General features: G+C 57.1%; 2 protein-coding genes and 1 non-coding gene across 4 annotated transcripts in view; 1 reads left to right on the forward strand and 2 right to left on the reverse strand.

Moving 5' to 3' along the window:
• Positions 1 to 350: 350 nt before the first annotated feature.
• Positions 351 to 423, reverse strand: TRNAR-UCG (transfer RNA arginine (anticodon UCG)). Its single transcript has one exon. It is a non-coding gene; the product is annotated as a tRNA-Arg (tRNA).
• A 1,138-nt stretch (positions 424 to 1,561) lies between these two features.
• Positions 1,562 to 17,520, forward strand: POLG (DNA polymerase gamma, catalytic subunit). Its single transcript, XM_055417804.2, has 22 exons — positions 1,562 to 2,317; positions 5,158 to 5,353; positions 6,271 to 6,435; positions 6,532 to 6,678; positions 6,828 to 6,907; positions 7,708 to 7,890; positions 7,996 to 8,150; positions 8,375 to 8,501; positions 9,390 to 9,626; positions 10,348 to 10,468; positions 10,621 to 10,707; positions 11,008 to 11,115; positions 11,880 to 12,040; positions 12,740 to 12,793; positions 12,898 to 13,015; positions 13,405 to 13,540; positions 13,641 to 13,887; positions 14,818 to 14,940; positions 15,054 to 15,222; positions 15,341 to 15,549; positions 16,335 to 16,495; positions 17,006 to 17,520. The coding sequence occupies exons 1-22, from the start codon at positions 1,707 to 1,709 to the stop codon at positions 17,062 to 17,064; spliced, it is 3,654 nt and encodes a 1,217-aa protein (XP_055273779.2). The 5' UTR covers positions 1,562 to 1,706; the 3' UTR covers positions 17,065 to 17,520.
• The window catches only part of FANCI (FA complementation group I), a 61,914-nt gene continuing 61,446 nt past the window's right edge, over positions 17,297 to 17,764 (reverse strand). For both annotated transcript variants that reach the window (XM_055417803.2, XM_055417799.2), the window contains exon 38: positions 17,297 to 17,432. In XM_055417803.2, coding sequence (XP_055273778.2) covers positions 17,352 to 17,432 — 81 coding nt within the window. In that variant the 3' untranslated portion in view covers positions 17,297 to 17,351. The remainder of the gene's footprint in view (positions 17,433 to 17,764) is intronic.

Genomic DNA, 17,764 nt, shown 5'->3' on the forward strand with positions numbered 1-17,764 from the left:
CAAAGTATTGGAGTTTCAGCTTCAACATCAGTCCCTCCAATGAACACCCAGGATCCAGCTGATTTAAAATCGGGGTTCCCGCAAAGGATGCTCCCGCTTCTCTACCAGTGTGGGGGTATGAACACGGATGGTACATTTTTAGAAATAGACCACCACTTCCGCTCACCTCCGTATAGCTGCAGCAGCTAGAGGAACAATTACACAAGGACACTGTCGGGTGGGATGTCCGTGCAGTTACTTGGTCAGATATGGGTGTTTCCGGACATGAACGAGGGGTTGTAATGGGCAACAGCGGTCCTATTACTTAAATTTCTAAGAAAGGATAAACCAAAAAGTAAATCTACCTTTCGCGACCGCGGCAGGACTCGAACCTGCAATCTTCTGATCCGAAGTCAGACGCCTTATCCATTAGGCCACGCGGCCGCCCGCTTGTAGGCTCTCTTTAGACAATCCAAAAAGTATTATTACCGCCCACCGGCTTGCCCGGGACCAACCCACCGCTTCTTGAGCAGGGGAGGTTGGACCTTGGTTCCCAGAGTTCTGCAGGGGAAAGTCTACCCGGAAGTCCTTTCCCCCCCCCTGCGGGTGGACCGGTCCACTTGTGGCTCTCCTATTGGTCGCGCTGGGAGTCTCCCGCCTGCCTCTCGGGTAGCCGCGGGACCTAGCGGCGCACAGACGGGAAGTTGCCCCTGCCAGCGAGCCGGATCGCTCGGGTGGAGGCCGGACGCCACCCCGAGGCTGTACAGGCCGCGCGGAGGGAGCCGGGTCGTCGCCAGCCTGGGGTCGGGAGCCGCAGACCCGGAGGCACTGGACGGACTGAGGTTTCCGGCGGGTTCGGCGCTGTGGGGCGGGCGGCCGGGTCGCTGAGCGGCGGCGCGGCCCCTCCCTCTCCAGTCTGGGAGCGCGGCCCTGGGCTGGGCGGAGGCTCGTCCCAGCGCGCACCGCGGCGCGGCCGCCGGGCTCAGGCTGGCGCCCGAGGGCCCCTGTGGCGCGCTGGGCTCGGGCTCGGGCTTGGCCGGGGGTGGGGGCCTGGCGGGACTGCGGCCCCCTGGCGGGCTCGAACCCGGGCACCAGCCCCTAAGGGCGCTAGGCCCTCGGGCTGCGGCGGTCGGGGCACCGGCAGCCACCGTTTGCCGAGCACTTGCCGAGGGCCGTGCTCCCCGGCAGGTTCTCCCTGTGTGTCACCCGAACAGCAGTCCTGTATGACCGATAGAACCCAGTCACCCCATTTCACAGAGTAGGGAAATGGGGCCCAAGGTCACATGTCTCGGAAGAGCTGGAGCCGGGATTCAAACCCGCGTTGTCGCCACCAGAGTCTTGCGCTCTTAACCACTACTGTCTCCTCTGATGAACTTAACGTGAACCTCGGTTTTCCGAGGGGTATTGGTATTTCCCAAGGTTGCTTGATGATTAACTGAGAACATGCACCTAAAGGCGCCTGGCACCCTGCTTTGGGACGCAGGCAGTGCTCGCGGAAGGAGGGCTGTTAAGATCGCACGTGCCCTGCATGTAGTTGGTAATACTGTACATCATCTGTCTCCTTTAGGATTTGTGGGTGGAAGGCAGGCATGGTCAGAACCATTTCCCTGGCAGGAAAGCGGAGACAGGACGTGTCCCTCTCCACATCTCTAAGCCAGTGAACGCTGCCAAGCTGGAGCCCAAAGCCAGGTGTCCTGACGCCCACCGGGGGGCTCCCTGCACCCACCATGAGCCGCCTGCTCTGGAGGAAGGTGGCCGGCGCCACCGTCGGCCCAGGCCCGGTTCCAGCTCGGGGGCGTTGGGTCTCCAGCTCCGCCTCCGACCCCGTCCCCAGCGACGGGCCGCCGCCGCCGCAGCCTGTGCCATCCTCGGAGGGCGGGCAGCTGCGGCACAACCCCTTGCACATCCAGATGCTCTCGAGAGGGCTCCACGAGCAGATCTTCGGGTCCGGCGGGGAGAGGCCCGACGAGGCCGCGGTGCAGCGCAGCGTGGAGCACCTGCAGAAGCACGGGCTCTGGGGGCAGCCGGCCGCGCCCTTGCCCGACGTGGAGCTGCGCCTGCCGCCCCTCCTCGGGGGCAGCCTGGACCAGCACTTCCGCCTCCTGGCGCAGAAGCAGAGCCTGCCCTACCTGGAGGCGGCCAACTCGCTCTTGCAGGCGCAGCTGCCCCCGCGGCCCCAGAGCTGGGCCTGGGCGGAGGGCTGGACCCGGTACGGCCCCGCGGGGGAGGCCGAACCCGTGGCCAGCCCCGAGGAGCGGGCCCTGGTGTTCGACGTGGAGGTCTGCTTGGCAGAGGGAACTTGCCCCACGTTGGCGGTGGCCATATCCCCCTCGGCCTGGTGAGTAGGGAGGGGCCGGGGTCAGGGGACTTGAGCCCACGTGGGGGGCCCCCACTCTGTGTCTGGCGGGTGGGTTTCCAGGGACTGTGGACTCGGTGGTGAACTGAAATCAGCTTGACCCCAGCTTTGATAGAGCTTACTTTCTGGTGGGGAAGGTGTGGGTGGTAAAGGATACCCTAGCAAGTGTCAGGTGGGACGGGCTCAGCAGAGCCCCAGTAACATGTACTTGAGTCTGACTGAGAGACCAGTTGAGATTACCTTGATTTGATGCCTTTACCCCTTTCCCTAATAGCTTCCTGAAAAGTTAGTCCAAGACATTTGAACAGTGTTTCTGTTTGGGGATGTCCATGGTTATTTTGGGCAGGAGAAACTTCCCTTTGGTGGGAATGTCCCAGGCAGTATAAGACACTTAGTGCCCCCAGCTGCTCCCTTAAATGCCAGAAAAAATCCTGCCGCCCCCGCCCCCATTTCAGTTTCCAAATACCCCTCCCCTCAGGTAACACCTTACTGACCACCCCTAATTGAGAAACACTTCTTCCATTCCCCAGCCTCCCAAGTAGGCCTGCAGGCATTTTGGTCCCCCAGATGTATATCCAGTCACTCTTCTTTTTGCGTAACTTTCTAAGTGCTATCCAAGTTTCTTTTTCAAACAATGATGGCAGTACTGTTTCTCCCCTTTTTTATTCTTCATTCCAGGATTAAAATACTATTTACAACCTTAATGCTTTCAGGCATGGCCAGCAAAAAAAAAAGTTGGCAGTTTCTTTATTCCTATTGGAAGCTACATCTTTGTAAAGAAAGCTGCGAAATGTTAAATATGCAGTTGAAAATGGTGAAAACATGGCTAAATAGATAAGGTAGGCATTAATGGCTGAAAAGAGCAAAACCAGATGATTCCTTATTGATTAGTTCCAGTTAAGATGAGATTCTCAGAGCTTACTATGTAACTTGATGGTCAAACTAGAGGGAATACTGTCCATCATTTGAGAAAGTCAAGTAGGCTGTGGTGGCTGAAAGGAAATTAGGAGACCAGTGATAAGAACTGTTTTTCAGTCTTTGGGTCATCCTTGGCCAGTTTACCTCTAGTCCCCTTTTTCTTTTCTCTTCTTCCTCTCCTGACTTTTCGCCTCTTTGTCTTTCTGCCCTTTCCATCATCCTCTCATTCTCATAACCATTCTTGCCAGTGGTACTGGGGGGCATCGCTCAGTTTGCCTGGCAGTAGAAATCATTACTGAGGACCGGGCTCGTACAGGGCCTTCCTCCTGGGAGCCTGACTGTAGTGAGGGGTGGGAGGCTGGGGCCCTGACAGCAGCCCACTTAACTTGGGCACATCCCTGGCACCTGGCTGTGTTATATCAGATACCTGAGCAGCCTGCAGTTTCCAGTGGAAGGGAGAAGGCTTGTGCAGGCCAGAGGGCAGCTTCCCAAAGGCTGCAGGTGAGGGCTTTGGTCATGAGACCAGAGGGACATTGCACTGTCAGGCTGTCAGTGCCGAGCTGAAGTTCACAGGGAAAGTGTAGTGTGAAAGGCATTGGTTCTGACTCATCTTAAATATGCCAGAGGTGTTTGCATTTTGGCTTTCTTCTTTTTTTTCACAAAGAAATTTAACAAGATGGCTCTCATGCACAGCTGCAGACCCAGATCGTAACACCAGTCTGGCTTTTTATTGCAGCCAAAGTCCCTGTCATCCCCTCAGCCTCTGATATTTGACATCCTTCAGCCTTTTCTTCTGTGTTGTTATTAAGGTCTTTGACATGCTGAATTGAGAGGGAAGGAGGTTGCAACTTGAGTTCCTGAGCATTTTCCCATCATTTGGGGTGTGGGTTAGATCTCACCAGGTTTAAAATTAGGAACCACTTTTTGCTGGTAATCCCCTCCCCGAGAGAAACTTTTTACGTTTCTCGTTAATTGTTGTGACAGATAACCTCTCCTCCCCTCCATAAGGGACATGGGGAGCTTGTTTGCAGCTGTGGTGGCCACACAGGTGGCCTCGTCACTCACTTTGGTGCTGAGTGGCCTTGACCCTTTGGCGTGATCCATGTTTCACAAGAGGCTTTTGCTCAGTGGCCATTTCCCCACACTTAGCCTTGTGGATCTTGAGCAAACTCCCCTTTTCCCGAGTCAGTGTCAGGCCCCCAACAGACAACACTCACTCCCTGTCCCCCCACCCCACCCCTGAGCCCTGGCACATACTTCTAGAACATGTGCATACATCTTCTCCTTTCTGGCACTTTCCCTGGTCTGTCACTGAGGATGGTTGCTCAGAGGCCCGGCACCTTCTGCAAGGTGTGTGACTTGCTCTTTGTCCTTTGGAATCTTTCCAGCCGTTAGATGATTCATCCTGTACATGTGTGCAGCGTTTGTCTTTTTTTTTTTGCCACTTTGAATTAAAAAAAATTCCACTTTGGGTTATAATTGTCTGTCCCCTCTATTAGCTCTTTGAACATGAGCTGTTTCGTGCTCATAGATGTGAGGGGTCGGTAACATTCATTAAGACACCTCAGAGCCAAGCACAGACTTGAGGAGCCCCGGACCTAACAGACATCTTGACAGCCAGGCTGCATGCCCATCCGGGACACCAGGGACTGTGGCGCGTAGCTGCCTTCCTCTCTGTGGAGGTGGAAAAGTAAAGAAGGCTTTGTAACCCCTCCTCACTCCCAGCACGGCCCCTGACAGCCCCCCACCCGACCTCCAGCTCTGTGAGGGTTAGGAGACCTCGTCTCCCACGTGTCCCCAGCTGCTAGCGTGGGACCTGCATGTGGTGGAAGGTGTGCAGTGGGGCTTGTGGAGCAGGGCGTGCGCGTCTCTGGGCTGAGCCTGCCCGCCTCTCGCCTCCTCAGGTATTCCTGGTGCAGCCGGCGGCTGGTGGAAGAGCGTTACTCTTGGACCAGCCAGCTGTCGCCGGCTGACCTCATTCCCCTGGAGGTCCCTGCCAGCGCTGGTGGCCCCACTCAGCGAGACAAACAGGAGCAGTTAGTGGTGGGGCACAATGTGTCCTTTGACCGAGCCCACATCCGGGAGCAGTACTTGATCCAGGTAAGGATCCCGGGGCTGAGTGCAGGTCCTGGCTCGGGGTGGGCTCAGAGCCCGGCTCTCAGTGGCCAGGGAAGGACTGCGTGTCCTGGCTGGCCCCTCCATCGCCTTTGTAGCAGCTCCAGGGCCCCCTGTTGACCAGCCCTGCCCATGGTCCCTGTGCCCAGCTCTTGGGTCCCCAGGACCCCTGGCACAGGACCTGAGCTCTCACAGTACTAATGGCCCTTGTCTGTGTGTGGCATTTTTAGAGCTTGACCTGGGCTTTGGAGGCCACACAGCCTAGGCACACGTCCTGCCTGGGCCCCACAGCCTGGGCATACGTCCTGCCTCAGCCAGTGGTGAGCAGCATACGTTTCTTGACACCCCTGTGCCTCAGTTTCCTCTTTTGTAAAAAGAGGGAGATAGCAGAAGTTGCATCATAGGATTGCTGAGAGGGTTTGAACGGTGCACATGTCAGACACTCAGAACCATAGTGATGGTACTTCTTAAGTTTGTGGAAAGTGCCCCAGGAGAGGTGGGGCAGGTGGGAGCAGCCTTGGCCTCCAGCTGCAGACGCTGAGGCTCAGACAGCCTTGTTAACTTGCCCAGGGCCTCATGGCTGGTGAGTGGAAAGGCGGGGAAGCCAAGCCTAATGGCTTGAAAGGCCTAGTTTAGGCCCCTCTGTTCCCAAGGTGCCCCTCAGCGCTGTTGCTGGGAAGGGCCGTGTGTTGGGACTGAGCCTGGCCTGTGCCTTCCAGGGTGGCTAGGATCTAGAAGGCAGGCCCCTCACAGGTGGGGGAACAAGCACGAGCAAGTTTGAAGACACTGCATCTTGAGCATCCAGCTGTGTGCTCGGAGGGGAGCTGTGGTGGGGCTGGTGGGCTGAAGCCCTGAGGTGGGGTGGGCAGGCCCCTCCGCGGCAGCCTCTCCCCCCTCCTCAGGGTTCCCACATGCGCTTCCTGGACACCATGAGCATGCACATGGCCATCTCGGGGCTGAGCAGCTTCCAGCGCAGTCTGTGGATGGCCGCCAAGCAGGGCAAGCATAAGGCCCGGCCCCCTACTCAACGAGGCCAGAAGTCCCAGAGCAAAGCCAACGGCCCAGCGGTGAGGGCACAGAGGGCATGGGGGGACTCCGTCACAAGCCTGCCTATCTGGCTCAAGGCCACGCTGACCTGCGCTGGCCCTTGGTCTGGCCCCCAGATCTCGTCCTGGGACTGGCTGGACATCAGCAGTGTCAATAACCTGGCAGACGTGCACGGCCTCTATGTGGGGGGGCCTCGCCTAGAGAAGGAGCCCCGCGAGCTATTTGTCAAGGGCAGCATGAAGGACGTCCGGGAGAATTTCCAGGTATGGCAGGGCAGGGGGTGTGCTCCGGGGGTGTGGGCAGAGGCAGGCCCCTAGAGACCCTGGGAGTGTAGCTGCCACACCTGACCCTGGGCCCCAGTGGCAGTAGTGGGATGACTGCCCACATTGCACCTTCCTGTCGCCTGTGCCAGGACCTGATGCAGTACTGTGCCCAGGATGTGTGGGCCACCTATGAGATTTTCCAGCAACAACTTCCACTCTTCCTGGAGAGGTGAGGGCGTGCCCCTCGGGGAACCCCTGGGGGTCAGTGGGTTCCTGGTGGTGCCTGGGCCCTCTGTAGCCAGGTGCTGCTGGGCCTTTCTCAGGCTGGGGCCCTCAGCCTTTCTGGCCCGAGAGCATGGAGCTGCTTTGTCCAGGGGTGCCACCTGGGCCTTGGACTCTGGGGTGTCTACAGAGTCCTAGAGGGGAGGACCCAGGCTGTGCTTATTTCGTGGTCTGCTCAGTGCCCTCTCTGAACCCAGATCCTGAGCCAAGGGCTTCACGTCCATCTTGGTTGTGTGTCCTAGTGAGTCAGTCTGATGATGCGGTCAGAATTGGAAGCCAGACCCGGTTCTGACCTTAATTGTCCGGTCCAGCTCATGTGACCTTGGGCAGGGCACTTGGCTTCTCTGAGTCTTAGTGGTCTGGTCTGTGAAGCATACACCAGCATACTTGACTGCTCCAGTTGTAAGACTTTTATATGACACTTTTGTGTATGGAGTTGTTAATAGTGTGTGGGACCTGGTCATTACTCAGCAAGTGGCAGCCATCTCCATTTTTGTGATCTGTCATTCCCACATTATCCCTGAGGTTGGAATGATATCCCCATTTTATAGATGAAGAACTTTGGCCCAGAGAGATGAAGTCACTTATGCAGGGTCTCATGGCTGGGAAATAGGAGAGAGCTGGGATTCAAACCCCTGTCTCTCTGATGTGGGTGGTTGGGTTGAGGATTGCCAGGCTGGCTCAGGGCTTGGGCCAGAGCCTTGCCTCCCATGGTCATTTATGGCTGCCCTGGTGTTTGTCCTGAAGGTGTCCCCACCCAGTGACTCTGGCTGGCATGTTGGAGATGGGTGTCTCCTACCTGCCCGTCAACCAGAACTGGGAGCGTTACCTGGCGGAGGCACAGGGCACCTACGAGGAGCTCCAGCGGGAGATGAAGAAGTCGCTGATGGACCTGGCCAATGACGCCTGCCAGCTGCTCTCGGGAGAGAGGTAGCCGGGCCCTTGGGTGGGCAGGGTCCCCCTGCAGGGGCCAGGCAGCGGGAGACCTGGCCTCCGGCGTGGCCTTAGCCCTGCCCTGGTGAACTGGCTGTGCAGATACAAAGAGGACCCCTGGCTCTGGGACCTGGAGTGGGACGTGCAGGAGTTCAAGCAGAAGGCGGCGAAGAAGGGGAAGAGGAGGGAGCAGGCCGCAGCTAGCAAGTTGCCTGTCGAGGGGGCTGACGCCCCTGGGGACCCCAGGGATCAGGAAGGTGGGGAACATGGGCGGGAGGCGGGGAAGGGAGGGCCCCTGGGAAGGGCCTGGGACCCAGGGGTCCCTTGGCAGTGGTGGCTCCAGCCTTCCAGAGAAGAACCTGCGCACTCTGCAGTGGAAGCGCAGAGTTTGAACCGCTGGACTGGACCGCTGGGCAGGTCCTAGGAGGGTCTTTCTGAGACATCTTTCCCTGGTCCTGATTGTCCTCCCCACCCTGTGCAGACCCCGGCCCCCCCAGTGAGGAGGAGGAGTTCCAGCGAGATGTCACAGCCCGCACCTGCTTGGAGCAGCTGAGGGGGACCACAGAGCTCCTGCCTAAGCGTCCCCAGCACCTTCCTGGACACCCAGGGTGAGCCCTTCTCACATGTCCAGAGGCCACCCTATCCCTCCCTCCACCTCGAGACACCTGTATTCTGGGCCCCAGCATAGTGGGTAGCATGCATATGAGCCCCTGCTAACATGCTGCCATTTGTTCCTGCCGTCTTCCTGTCCTGCTCTTACTCCCGGGTCACTGGGCTTGTTCAGTGCAAGTGCACTAAGCACCTGCTGTGTTCTGGGCCTCACTGCAGCCTCTGAGGGGCAAAGAAGAGCATAACTCCTTTCTAGTAGCTTCTTCCTGGGAGGAGTTTATATCCGTCATGAGACAGAAGAGTCATCAGTGTTGAGGCAGAACCTAAAACTCGGGAAATCAAGGAAGGCTTCCTTGAGGAGGTGACCTTCATTCTCACCCCACAGAGTGGCAGAGATGGGAAAATAAGGGCATCCAGACTGAACAGCAGGGGCCAATTTTGTGTTTCCCTGAGAGGAAGCCTTGAATCTGTGCCCTGAGTGCCTCACTTGCCTCGCTGTGGCATTGGCTCTGGTGAACAGCCCATGAGGGATGGAGCACTGGAGGCCCTGGTGTGCTTCTGGAGCAGTGGAGGTTGGGCAGACCTGCACGCCACTCTGGGCAGTTTCCCTAGTGAAGTGGAGCTTGGCAAGGAGTCCTGCCCTGGGCAGTGTGTATGGGTCCTGGAACAGGGGGCTGACAGAGGATCTGTCCTTGGGGGATATTTGAATTATTCTAGGGGCCTCCATGGGGGTCCTGGCTGAGTCCCAGAGGGAGGGGGTGGTGATGGCAGGCTGAGGTCACCAGCAGGCCTTGGGATGGGTGGGCATTGTCATGGGTGGAGAGAGCCTTCCTTGTTACATGCTGCCCTCCCCGACTGCTGTGACGTGCTCTCTGCTGGCGGTGTAGGTGGTATCGGAAGCTGTGTCCCCGGCTTGATGACCCTGCGTGGACCCCTGGCCCCAGTCTCCTCAGCCTCCAGATGCGGGTCACACCTAAGCTCATGGCACTGACCTGGGACGGCTTCCCCCTGCACTACGCGGAGCAGCATGGCTGGGGCTACCTGGTGCCCGGGCGGCGGGACAACCTGGCTCAGGTGCCAGCCGGCAACGCCCCCACGTCGGCTGGGGCAGCCTGCCCCCACACGTAAGGCTCTGGCTCGGGGAGGAAGGGGCTGGCGTCTTGGGGGCCCTTCCCACCTCAGGCTAGGCTAAGAAGCCTGAGTCGGAGCATCTGGCTTCTAGTTCTTTTTTGATGGCAGTGTTTCTGTCCAGGCCTCCGAGCCCTGTGGCATTGAGGGCGTGGGGTTGGAGTGGGAAGGGCTGAGGTCCTGCTCGGGAGCCTGCAGCCCGGCTGCCCGCATAGGAACAAGTCAAGGGCGGGCTGGAGGGCCGTTGGACGTGATGGGTCCATGGACTCTGTGCCTCCTTTGAGTACCATTTATCGAGCACTGAATATACTTTGTGCTAATAAATCCTTTACAGTGCTTCCCTTGTTTGTCCCCCAGGCAGCCGCAGGAGACAGGGTGGTTATCTTCATTTTAGATCTGGCAGAAGAAAAGGCCATGGGGAAGTCAGTCTCTTGTCTGAGAACCCAAACCCTTGAGCTTTTGACAGGCAGGTGCACTGCCCTGCTCCCCGCACGCTCTTCTCCCGAGTCAGCCCAGGCCTCGAAGCCCAGCCTGCCGGCAGTGTGCTGTCGTTCTCAGCTTGTCACTCGCTGTCTGTGAGCCAGGGAGAGTGCTGGCCTTTCCTGCCTCAGAGCCGCTTCTGGGGACTGAACAGGAAACAGTGGAAGGCACCCAGCGGGCATCCTGGCCTGGAGGGGGCCCGTGGTAATCAGGCTGTGGCTGCCGTTCTCTGCGCAGAGCCATCGAGTCCCTGTACAGGAAGCACTGTCTTGAACAGGGGAAGCAGCAGCTGGAGTCGCCACCGGCAGACCTGGCCGAGGAGTTCCTGCTGTCCGACAGCGGCGCCATGTGGCAGACGGTGAGGGCGGCTCTGGCTCCAGGACAGGGCCGCCTTTGGGTCGGGGCTGGGTGCCAGAGGCACTCATCTGCTCACTCACCCCAGAGTGGGGCTGGCGGACGTGGGCCAGCCCAGCCCCTTGCTTTACTCACTTGGTACCTGGGCCCCTCCAGGTGGAAGAACTGGGCTGCTTGGAAGTGGAGGCCGAGGCAAAGATGGAGAACTCGCAAGAGACAGTTCCAGGTCAACCGCTAGCTCCGGTGAGCTGGGCGCCTGCTCGGGGCTTCTCTGGGTGGGTGCTGGTTGGCCACATCCTCCTCTCGTGCCCAGGTAGCGCTTTCCCCCTCAGTTCCCAAGGTTTTGGGGGGCTGGGAGATGACTGCCATGCCCTTGGGCAGCCTTACCCTTCTTGGAGGCCGGGGAAGGAGCCTGAGTCCTCCTGGCCATCCTGTCATTCCCAGCTGCATGCCACTTCAGGCCCTTTTCCCACCCCGACCCCATAGCCCTCGCTGAATGCATGTGCTGGAGCAGGGCCTGATCTAGGTGTGTGGCCCCCACAGACTGCTGCTGGTGGCCCCAAAGCCAGCCAGCCGGCTTATCACCATGGCAACGGACCCTACAACGACGTGGATATCCCCGGCTGCTGGTTCTTCAAGCTGCCTCACAAGGTGTGTGTGCTGGTTCACACCCTGTTCTGTGGTGTCCTTGCTGCACTCGGGGTGCATGGTAGGCCTGCAGAGTGACTCAAACCAGGAGATGGCCTTTTTGTGGGAAGGCCAGGAGTAGAGGGGCAGAGCATGATCTCGGACAAAAGTTGCCATCTCTCTGAGCCTTTGTTTTTCTCCTAAAAATTGGGCGGCAAGGGGCCTGGTGGCAGAATTAAATGACATACGGCTAGAAAAAAGAGAAAAATGACATGGGGCATCTCTTTGTGACCCCATTGACCGTAACCTGCCAGGCTCCTCTGTCCAGGCAAGAATACTGGAGTGGGTTTCTATTTCCTTCTCCAGGGGATCTTCCCCACAGGAATTGAACCTGGGTCTCCTGCATTGTAGGCAGATTCTTTACCATTTGAGCCGACAAGGATGTCTGAGCCTTTGTTTTTCTTCTAAAAGTTGAGTGGCAAGGGGTCTGGTGGCAGAATTAAATGACATAGGGCAAGAAAAAAGAAAGAAAAATGACATAGGGCGTGTCAGGGGCCTAGTACCGCATCTGGTGACTGGTGGCTGTTCCCGGGAGGGGTGCTGGGTCTGTGTCTGTGTGTGTTAGCGCCTGTGTGTGAATGTGTGTGTGTTTGCGCCTGTGTGTGTATGTATGTTGCAATCAGGGATTTGCCCCAGACTGCTCTGCCTGTAGGGCAGGCTGGGCTCGGTGTTGGGCAGTGCCTAATCTGCCGCGCACCTCCAGCCCCCAGTTCCTTTGCTCTCCGCAGGATGGCAACAGCTGCAATGTGGGCAGCCCCTTCGCCAAAGACTTCCTGCCCAAGATGGAGGACGGCACCCTGCAGGCTGGCCCAGGAGGCGCCAGTGGGCCCCGGGCCTTGGAAATCAATAAAATGATCTCATTTTGGAGGAATGCCCATAAACGTATCAGGTGGGCTTTTGGGGAGGGCAGAGACTTGCTGCTGTCCATGCCTCTGATCAGGTCATTGCTCTTCTGGGATCCCATCCCCTCCCCACCCCCAACCCCCCAACCCCGGGGCCCCGACAGTCTGTACAGGGCTCACCTGGTCTGGAGGCCAGGCTCTCTGTGGTCCTGGTGCCATGCACCCACGGGCCAGGTTCTTCCCTTCTCCAGCTTCAGTTTCCTTGTTATGTAAGAAGAGTGGTACTGTAGGTCCCCGAAGGCCCCTCCCAGCTCTGTGGGGCCCCTTCTGTGAAGGGCTAGTGGCCTGTAAGCTATGTTGGGTGCTGGGTCCTAGGCCGGGAATGGCAGATGGATCAAAGTCTAGTTCCACGGCAGAGGTGGCCGCCAGCAGCATGCTCCTGTGAGAAGAGTCTGGCAAGGGCTGGTGACGTCTGCCCTGAGCGTGGAGGAGGCAGTGGTGGCAGGGCTGAAGCGGGGTGCTTCATGGTCACCCCAGGATGCAGGCAGAAGCGGCCTTGGCTGCCTGGCCATCTCCCTGAGGGCTTGTGCTCCCGGATGGTAGATGGCAGGGCCCAGCCCGAATCAGGTCAGTGGAGAGGGTTGAGGCCGGGCACGGAGGGTACAGCAGAGCAAGGCAGTTGGGAGCCGTGTCGTGAGGGGGTGGCTCCTGCCCCCATGGCCGTGCTCAACAGTGTGTCCCTACAGCTCCCAGATGGTGGTGTGGCTGCCCCGGTCTGCACTGCCCCGGGCCGTGACCAGGTATGTCCTATCGGGGTTGTGGGAACAGGAAAGCTGAGTGAGGTGGGTCCTAAGACCAAAACCAGCTGCAGAGATTCAGGTCCTTTCCCCCCAAACCCCCACAGGCACGCCAACTATGATGAGGAAGGCCACTATGGGGCCATCCTGCCCCAGGTGGTGACGGCTGGCACCATCACTCGACGGGCCGTGGAGCCCACGTGGCTCACTGCCAGCAATGCCCGGGTACGTGCTCTTTGTACGTCTGGGCTCCCTGGCCTTCCTCTCCTGTCTCGAGAAACTGAGGTTACAGTGGGTCGGTACTAAGATCTGAGTCTGGCAGGACTCAAGTCCAAATCTGGCATCACAGCCCCTCCATTTGTTGGGCAGCTAAGTTCTGGGCACCTGCTCCTGGCCACGCTTGCGTGGCACAGCTTTTGTGGAGTCTGCATGTGGCTGAGTGTGAGCCAGGCAGGGGGCAGGGGATCTTTACCTGGACCTGGCAGAGCTGGCTGCATTCCCTAAAACCATGCCCTTGGGAAGGGCCACCACATCTCCGTCTAGTTGGCCCCCGGGGTGAGTGAGAGGAGTCTCACCGGGCACCTACGTGGGGTATGACCTCCCTCTTTCCGCAGCCTGACCGCGTAGGCAGTGAGTTGAAGGCTATGGTGCAGGCCCCACCTGGCTATGTCCTCGTGGGTGCCGACGTGGACTCCCAGGAGCTGTGGATCGCAGCTGTGCTGGGAGATGCCCACTTTGCCGGCATGCACGGTGAGCGGGAGCCAGGGCTGGAGCACAGTGGAGACGGCCTGACGCCTGGCCAGCGGAGCACTTCCAAAGCCGCCTCTCTCACTGTCGCCCTGCCCCACAGGCTGCACAGCCTTCGGCTGGATGACCCTGCAGGGCAGAAAGAGCAGGGGCACCGATCTGCACAGCAAGACGGCTGCCACTGTGGGCATCAGCCGTGAGCACGCCAAGATCATCAACTATGGCCGCATCTATGGGGCTGGGCAGCCATTCGCCGAGCGCCTGCTCATGCAGTTCAACCACCGACTCCCGCGGCAGGAGGCAGCTGAGAAGGCCCAGCAGATGTATGCGGTCACCAAGGGCCTCCGCCAGTGAGGGTCCCCGCTTCCCCACCCCCGGACCTCAGGCTTGCTCTATTGTCTTCGCTGCGCCTGTCTTTTTGACCTTCCCGTTGCCTGAGCCCTCATATGACCTCTGACCTAGCTCTAGGTGGATTGTCCTTCGGTTGTGATGTTTGCTCACTTCACAGTCCGTTTTCCTCCTAAAGATGTGTGTTTGTTGTCACCGAGTGGTTGCAGGGTGCCTGCTTTGCTCCTGCAGAATAAGCAGTAACATGGGGGTTGCAAACCCACATCTCACAGGGCACGAGAGCAAGTGAGAAGGGGAGCAGAGTGCTGTCCAGGGAGGTGAGGGGGAGGCGAGGTTGGGGGGATGCACTAGGGTAGCGTGTGCTGGCGGAGGCGAGGCAGTGGCGAGAGATGGCTGGGTCTTAGTCATGGAGACCTTTGAAGGTGTCATGGTGTTGACTGAGGGGTGGTGGGAAAAGCCTCTGAGCAGGTGAGGGGCATGACTGGCCAGCAGGGGACTAGCCTGGTGTCGTCTGAAGCCGCAGTGAAGCTGGGAGCCTGGGGCAGCAGGGACCAAGAAGAGTGAGCCAGGCCTGGCTGTATGTCTGGTCTTCTGCCTTTCTAAATGCTCTTCCCACCCTCACCCTGAAATGCAGGGTGGTAGCCTTTGCTGTCTGCTGGACTAAGATGACACCTGTTGGTCACTGGGCAGTGGAGGGTTGAAGGTTTAGGACAGTAATGGTCCCCTGTCCTTTATCGGGCTACCCTCAGGTAGCCCACAAAATCCTAGGATCCTGTCTAGGCCCTGCTGTGTGATCTCAGTCATTTAGCATCTCTGAGCCTTTTGACCCCAGGGCGGTTGTGGAAATGGAGTGGTGTTGAACACGCCTAGCCCAGGGTTTGGCACAGAATGGGCATTCCCATGGGAGTGACGGTCGTGACGCTGCCCCCCAGGTTCCGGCTGTCAGATGAGGGCGAGTGGCTGGTGAAGGAGTTGGACCTCCCTGTGGACAGGGCCGAGGACGGCTGGGTTTCCCTGAAGGATCTGCGCAAGATCCAGAGAGAAGCTTCGAAGAAGTGAGAACCTTTTGTGTGTTCATGTCAGTGGGAAGGTTTGGGCTGGCCTGGGGAGAGCTGGCGTGCTTTTGCTCTCATGGTGAAACACAAGCCTTGCCCTCTTCCTTCCCCAGATCGCGATGGAAGAAGTGGGAGGTGGTTGCTGAGCGAGCCTGGATGGGGGGCACAGAGTCAGAAATGTTCAACAAGCTGGAGAGCATTGCCACATCTGACACACCGCGTACCCCGGTGCTGGGCTGCCGCATCAGCCGGGCCCTGGAACCCTGTGCTGTCCGTGGGGAGGTACCGCTGCCCTCGGAACAGGGGCCGCAGGGAGGGCAAGGCTCCTGCGCCGCCTCCTACTCGGGAGGGAGCTGGTTGTGGTCTGACCCTTCTCACCTGTGCCTGCCTTCCCTCCCAGTTTATGACCAGCCGTGTGAACTGGGTGGTGCAGAGCTCTGCGGTGGACTATCTGCACCTCATGCTTGTGGCCATGAAGTGGCTGTTCGAGGAGTTTGCCATTGACGGGCGCTTCTGCATCAGCATCCACGATGAGGTCCGCTACCTGGTGCGGGAGGAGGACCGATACCGCGCGGCCCTCGCCCTGCAGATCACCAACCTCCTGACTAGGTAGGCGGGGCCCACGGCCCCTCTGGCCTGACCGTCTGCCCAGATACATGGGGCTGGGACCACACTGAGCACACTCTGAATTTTCATCCCCCCAGGAGTAAGTGTTTCCACTTTTAGGTCTGATTTTTAAAAAGACTGGCTGAATATTTAGAAAAGATTTTTGGAGACTGAAAGTGTCCTATCGCCAGACTAGATCACTGGGGTGGTCAGGAGGCGGGAGAGCTCAGGGAGTAGTCTCAGAGAGGAGTTCTCAAACTGTGCTCCCCTCGGAATACACCTTGGTTTTGAAAATCAAATGACAGGCTTTTCCCAACTCACAGAAAATTGAGGTATTTTTTTCATTTGTAAACATTTATTCTTAAATGCCAAAAGTTGGGAAGCTCAAGTATACATATTGCGTTGTATTTCCTTGTAGTAAAATCCCTAGTTTATATGGTTGGATTAACTGATGTTACAGTTCCATGTTGATCTGCCACTAGGAACCAGTTTGGCAACCATGGTCTGTCCCAATTAATGGGTATATAATGAATGTTTACAATGATCAATACTGTTGCCCTCATCTTCTGACCAAAGTGGGAAAAAGGTGTGTTTTGAGTCCACAGTTGTATGCAGGTATCTCAGCCAGAGGTGTTGGGCTGCTGGGTGGAGAGCCATACTGGGCCTTCAGCTTTCTTTGCTAAGTGAACAGAGTTGGTTGGGCAGGCCCTGCAGGTCACCTCCTGGAGAGATGGGCCTTTGTTTATAGCAGGAACACGACTGTTGAAAGGAGATCGGGTCTCTTTCAGGTGCATGTTTGCCCACAAGCTGGGTCTGAATGACCTGCCCCAGTCAGTCGCGTTTTTCAGTACAGTCGATATTGACCAGTGCCTCAGGAAGGAAGTGACCATGGATTGTAAAACCCCTTCTAACCCAACTGGGATGGAAAGGCGATACGGGATTCCCCAGGGTGAGCACACCACCTTCCTTCCTTATTACACATGGGATGGGAGGTGGACTAGAAGTGGTCTTGGACAACAGAGTCTCTGGGCACTAGAGGGTAATAACCCCCCTCTTGTACAGTGAACTGGGGTCTTTCGGCTTATAAAGTGAGCATAATGTTCAGATCACAAAGGCATGTTTCTAGAAAGGTGTTCCTAGTAAAACAAGTGTTTGACTCTGGTTTCTTTCCTCTTCAACCACACACACACTCAAGATTTAAACAAGATTTATTGTTTAAAAGTCACAGTGTGTTCTTAGGTGACAAAATTAGGCTCTGAATGCCAAACAAGTAAATTAGAAAGCTTAAAGTCTATTTAAAATGTATCTAAGACAAACTTATTTTATACATAAATAAAACAGACCCTCCCCAAATATGACCCTATTATTCTTGGCAATCCCTTTTGACCTTAACATTAAGCTTTTCTCACTTCTGACTGCTTCGTGAGAGGGCATCCTAACGAATTGCACTATTTTTCAGGTGAAGCGCTGGATATTTACCAGATAATTGAACTCACCAAAGGCTCCCTGGAGAAATGAAGCCAGCCTGGACTATAGACCTGCCTGGAGGCTCCGTATTTGCTCCCATGGAGCTTCATCGGGGCAGTGCAGGCTCCTAAAACTCAGGCTTTCAGCTCTGCTTTTTGCAAAACGGCTGGCCTCAGGCCAGCCATTTTTCAGTAACAGGACCTGCCAAGAATGATTGCCTCTTAACTAAAAGGTGCAGTTGAGTTCAGAACCAAGATGCCAACGTGGTGCAGGCAGTAGGACAAGGGGGCATTGTTGCTTGTTAGGTAACAAAGAAAGCAGAAACCCCAAAGTTCACATTAACTCAGGCATTTCATTTCTTTTTTCCTTTTCTTTTTGGCTGGTTCTTTGTTCTGCCCCTCATGCTCTGATGCAGTGCCCTAGAAGGGGAGAGAAGTAATGCTGTAATGTGAGAAGCCTGTTCAGAGGCAGTGGAAATAAAAACAAATCCTTTATCTTCTCATCAAAGCCTGTGTGGTCATGCTTTCTCCCCCGTCCCACTCACGGGAGGTAACTATTGGAGATGGGGTGAGCTCTGCAGTAGAGCAAGGTGGTGCTGACTCCTTCCCTTTGGACTTCGGTAATGATGCAGGAAACACGGTGACAGAGAAAAGGGGCATCGAGATGCTGGAGAACTCCCCTGAACTCAAATGCCAGGTAGGCAGAGGGAGTGGACAGGGCCAGGTGTATTATGGCTTAGAGTGTGGTAAAA

Source organism: Moschus berezovskii, chromosome 21 (genome assembly GCF_049115385.1).
Source record: "Moschus berezovskii isolate FMDL1 chromosome 21, NW_MosBer_1.0, whole genome shotgun sequence".
Classification (NCBI taxonomy): Eukaryota; Metazoa; Chordata; class Mammalia; order Artiodactyla; family Moschidae; genus Moschus; species Moschus berezovskii.

Coding starts and splice junctions, on each gene's coding strand:
- POLG (XM_055417804.2), top strand. CDS start 1,707: ATGAGCCGCCTGCTCTGGAGGAAGGTGGCCGGCGCCACCGTCGGCCCA. Junction 10,469..10,620: donor GCGGCGCCATGTGGCAGACG/GTGAGGGCGGCT, acceptor GGGCCCCTCCAG/GTGGAAGAACTGGGCTGCTT. Junction 13,541..13,640: donor CCACTTTGCCGGCATGCACG/GTGAGCGGGAGC, acceptor CCTGCCCCACAG/GCTGCACAGCCTTCGGCTGG.